Below are 4,441 nucleotides of genomic sequence, written 5' to 3' on the forward strand. Positions count from 1 at the left end.
GCATCACCCTGGCTCTGAAAACTATCACCATGGTTTTTAAGGTGAGATTACTTCAAGTCTTTCTGGGCATCTTCCTCTTTCATCTGAGTGGTTCATTCTGTCATTCAACAATTTGCTCACAACTATGTGCAAAACATGGTAGCTGAATTAAGGAAGTGAAATACACTTAACTATTTTCACCAGGTTTCTAAACTCAGAGGGAAGAAAAAGTGAAAATGTGAAATATCTTTATTTACTGTATCATGGTGGTGTTTGCATATCAGGTGTGACAATGTTTTAACACTGAAAAGAATGGAATCTTTTTATTTTACTTCTCAAGACCTAGCAGAATGCCTTAATAAGAACTTGGGTAATTTACCACATGAATAATTATGTTATTTTCCAGTAACAGAGGAGGAGAAATACAAGGCAGAGGAGTTACTACAACAGGCCTTGAAGATTTGACCAATGGAGGATAAAGTTAAGAAGAAAAGGTCTGGAAACAGTATATTCCATGGTAAGGACTCTCTAAGTGCCTGCTTATGAAATGTACATTAGAACCAAACATGGAAATATCATCGGTGGAGGCAGAAATTGTGAGCCTGAGAAGGAAGGGAAGGGGCTTGTGGTGCACAGCTGTGCAGAAGTTAGGGACATCTTGTGAGCAGCTGTAACTGTCAACATTTTAAAGCGACAGGACAAGGACAGTAGCGACGACACTTGTGCCCTGAAGACACAGCACTGTGCTCTCTGGTCATACCTTTGGGATAATGTCGGTGGTGTCCATTTAAGAAATTTGGTAATTCCATAATCTCATCAGTTCTACAAACTTACTAAAGCAGTGTATGGCCAAAGTGAAAAATAAACGTCCAAAAGAGTGCCATGCTTTTATTTACCATCTTGCATACAAGTGACAACAAATATACTCCTAGTACAGTTCTAATTTGACAGAGTACAACTATTGTGCAATTTAAGAGGCTACCAAAACAGTCAAGTCACATACCTATTTTTCCATGAAGACAATAATTTGACAAACTTGATAAAGACCAAATTATCTAAACTACGTTTCTAATAATTTAGATTAATATGGAAAATTGTTATGAATATCCATTTAAGTCTAAGTATTGTCAAGATTATTGTTCTTCCAAATGGTTTCAAATAAATGCAAAAGAAAGTATTTAAACTTTCCCAGTAAATAGAAACAAATAGCATTTTACTAAATGTTGGTAAAATGGGCACAATATTACTCTTTCAGATACATCAGGCCATATATAAAAAGAGAAAAATAACCCAAACTTGTACTGTTTCTTAAAAGAACCATTGTCTAGGCAACATTTAACACTCAAACTCCTATAATGTTTCTATTGCAATCCTGAGAAAGTTATTTTTCACATCACCATTAACCAACCAGGACTTGAAAGCTCTGTCAGCCCTGTGTTCATCTTCAGCCCCATTTTTTATGACTTACTTTGATCCTAACTCTTTTCAGTTCACTTTCCCTGCTTAAGGTACCCATCACAAACCCTTTAGTTCTTCCATACCTTATGAGGAACAAGATCTCCTCCGTTCCCAACTAGCTTCAGCTCCCTATAAGCCTATTAGGACTTGCTAACCAGGCTGGGGAGTTGGGAAGAGAGGAGACAAGGCAGTCAAGAGTTCCTCTCTGGAAATGCTACCAGTCTAAATGGACTACGAATACTGACCTTGCAGTATTTCTGAACTACATCTTTTCACTTAAAGTAACAGGAGAAAGATGGAGAGTGAGTGTGAGGAACCTTGGCAAGCGCCAGTGGAGCTTGGTATAGCCAAGAGCAAGCAGTATTGGAAAGTGGTGCAGAAAGAGTCACAAAAAACCGACAGAAGGCGGCCCACTCCCGTTCTCCTGCAACATCATTAATGCCCAGTAACTGTCTGCAAACTTGGTGTCCATATTGCCACATGCTCAACAGGTAAATAAAAAAAAGGGCCCCTAGACAAAGCAAAAAAAATCCAGGTGGCAGTACACAGGTGGCAGACTGAACACAACCGAGTCCCAGGAGTGTGAAAGCTGTGTAGCCGTCAGTACCATGTGTGAAGCTCAGCAAGGGTCGTGAACAAGCAGATACTAATACACAACAGCACGGCGGCCATGTGAAAGCAGAAGCATGTCTACGATCTTCATCTTGATGCAGAAGAGTCAGCAGGAAAAAAAAATCAAAATCACTGCATACCCGTTGCATTTGCTCAAGCACAGGTGAGAAGGGACTTGCTCCAGGGGTCTTTTCAGAGGCAAGGGTTAGCCTGACTGGAAGCCAAAGGGCCTGGGAATCTCCACTGGCTCTCTTACGGGGCGCCGTCTGGGTCGACGGATTCCGTCACGCGACAGGTAGTACTGCAGTGGGTTTGGCCACAGGTCCTCTTTGATGATCTCAGCGATTCGGTCGGATTCTGGAAGGCTGTGGTCTGAAAACCAGGTGAAGAAGCTGCAGATGAGGTTCTGGTTTCTGCGAATGAAGGACTGCGGCTCGTGTCCTCTCCGCCAGATGATCGGCGTGGAAAGAGACACCACCCGACCCGAAGACCTCACTTCATACTCCTTGACGATCAGCTTGTTCCTGAAGTAGGGGTTTCTCCGAAAGAAGAACTTGAATTTGCAGCCGGCCTTGGGGTGCCTGAGTTCCTTCACCTCCAGATTGGTTACGTACCTTAACATCTCTGCATCCTGACCCCTGATCATGGCGGACAACTGGGGGTGGTTCCGGAAGGCGGTCATCCAGAAGCCTGGGATGTTCTGAATGATGTAGTTCCTCCGCTCCAGATAGTGTCGCCGCATCCGCCCAAACTTCTGCTCCAGATGCTGGAAGGCCCTGTCGGCCTGAGCGTTCACAGTGTCCAGTTCCTGCTGGATGGCCTCCAGGGGGTTCATGCGGAGATTGATGCCCAGATGCCAGGGCCCTGCCTCTGCCTCCTCCTCCTCCTCCACCTCCCTGGCCTCTCTACTCGCCTCCATGAGCATCTCCATTTCCTCGGGCTTCTGCTCCACCTGCATCCCCTCCTCCTCCTCCTTTCCTTCGGCCGCCACTCCGGGCTGCTGCTCCTCGGCGGCTGCCACCGCCACGGTGCCCGGTTCGGTCTCCGCGTCGCGGCCTGCGCCTCGGCGCCCCGAGGTTCCAGGGCCTGCTGCTCCCCGTCTTCCGGAGCCGCGGCAGCCGGGGGACCCTCGGCGGGAGGCGGAGTCTCTCCCTGCCGGGCTGCGGTCCCCCACAGCGGGGGGTCAAGCCCCGCGACACCCCGGGGCGCCGGGGTCTCCGCGCGGGCCTCACCTGTCACCACCACGGTCGCCGAGCTTTCCTCGCCGGGCAGCCGGCCTGGGTTCCCCGGGACACCGTCAGCCGCATCGCGGAGGCCGCGGCTGCGGGGGACAAGGGTGGTCCCCTCGCCCGGCTCCGGGGCGCTCATGTCCGGGACGGTGGCGCCACAACCCGCAGCGGACACCCGAGTCCCCCTCCCTCCGGGAGTCCACGCCGCCGCCGCCACCGCCGCCCGCCGCGTCCGCTACGCCCCGCCCCTGTCTCCGGGGCGGTGACGTCAGAGCGGCAGCCCCGCGGGTCTCGCGAGAGCTGGCGGCCGCCCCCGGGGATTGGTTCCGCCGCCCGGATTGGCTGCCCTTGTCTCCGGGGCTGCGGGTTGCCATGGTCCCGTGGATGCCCGCCGAGGAGTGCGCGTCGTCCTCGGAGAGCCGGGGGCGGGCAGCGGCGGACCGCCTTCCGCTCTCCAGCGATGTGGAAAAGGGTGACAGTGTCGCCGGGCATCCGGAAGAGCCGGGAGCAGAAATGTCCGTATTTAACCGAGGCGGTTGCCAAAGGTCCGTCCCCCCACTGTGGATTCTAACCTCCTAGGACGACGGGTCCTGGACTGTCGCATCCCGGCCCGCCGGTGCTGGGGAGGATCGCGACTTCTAGGCTAACCTGGGCTACAGAGGGAGACGCCCCCCCCCAACCCCCCGCCCATCCCGGCTCAAAACAATAATCAAAACGCAATTCACTTCCAATCTCTTGACGTTGCTGGGGAACAAAGCTCTGTGGGTTTGTTTAGGAATTGCTGTTTTTTGTTTTTTTGTTTTCTGGAAGATGTTTTGTGGTTATAGTTAAGGATTGCGCTCTTACTGTGATAAACACCACGTCATATGGTTTCTTAACAAGAATCCTGTGAAGTGTTGATGGTATTCCTTTTACTCACAATGGAGCTGAGACGAGGAGAAACCGAGTCGCTTGCTAAAATGAAGCAGAAAATGACAGAGGACTGATGTGAGCCCCCAGAGGTTTGATTCCGATGCCCTCCGAACAGAATATGACGCCACTCTAATATAAAAGCAGAAACGCAGTCAGTGTCAAGTTGAGACATATTTTCTCCCTCCTCATCCACACACAGATTCATATTTAAGGACAGATTGATTCATTTCATTTCTGTTATTTTTTTTTTA

The 4,441-nt window shown here is 50.2% G+C and overlaps 1 protein-coding gene across 1 annotated transcript; it reads right to left on the reverse strand.

Moving 5' to 3' along the window:
* Positions 1–849: 849 nt before the first annotated feature.
* On the reverse strand, positions 850–3,510 carry Tspyl1 (TSPY like 1). The gene is given in 2 exon segments (XM_028874814.2): positions 850–3,105; positions 3,108–3,510. Coding segments are annotated over 2 exon segments (1,161 nt in total). The 5' UTR covers positions 3,418–3,510; the 3' UTR covers positions 850–2,254.
* Between the last annotated feature and the right edge of the window lie 931 nt (positions 3,511–4,441).

Source organism: Peromyscus leucopus, chromosome 8a, assembly GCF_004664715.2.
Source record: "Peromyscus leucopus breed LL Stock chromosome 8a, UCI_PerLeu_2.1, whole genome shotgun sequence".
Taxonomy (NCBI): domain Eukaryota; kingdom Metazoa; phylum Chordata; class Mammalia; order Rodentia; family Cricetidae; genus Peromyscus; species Peromyscus leucopus.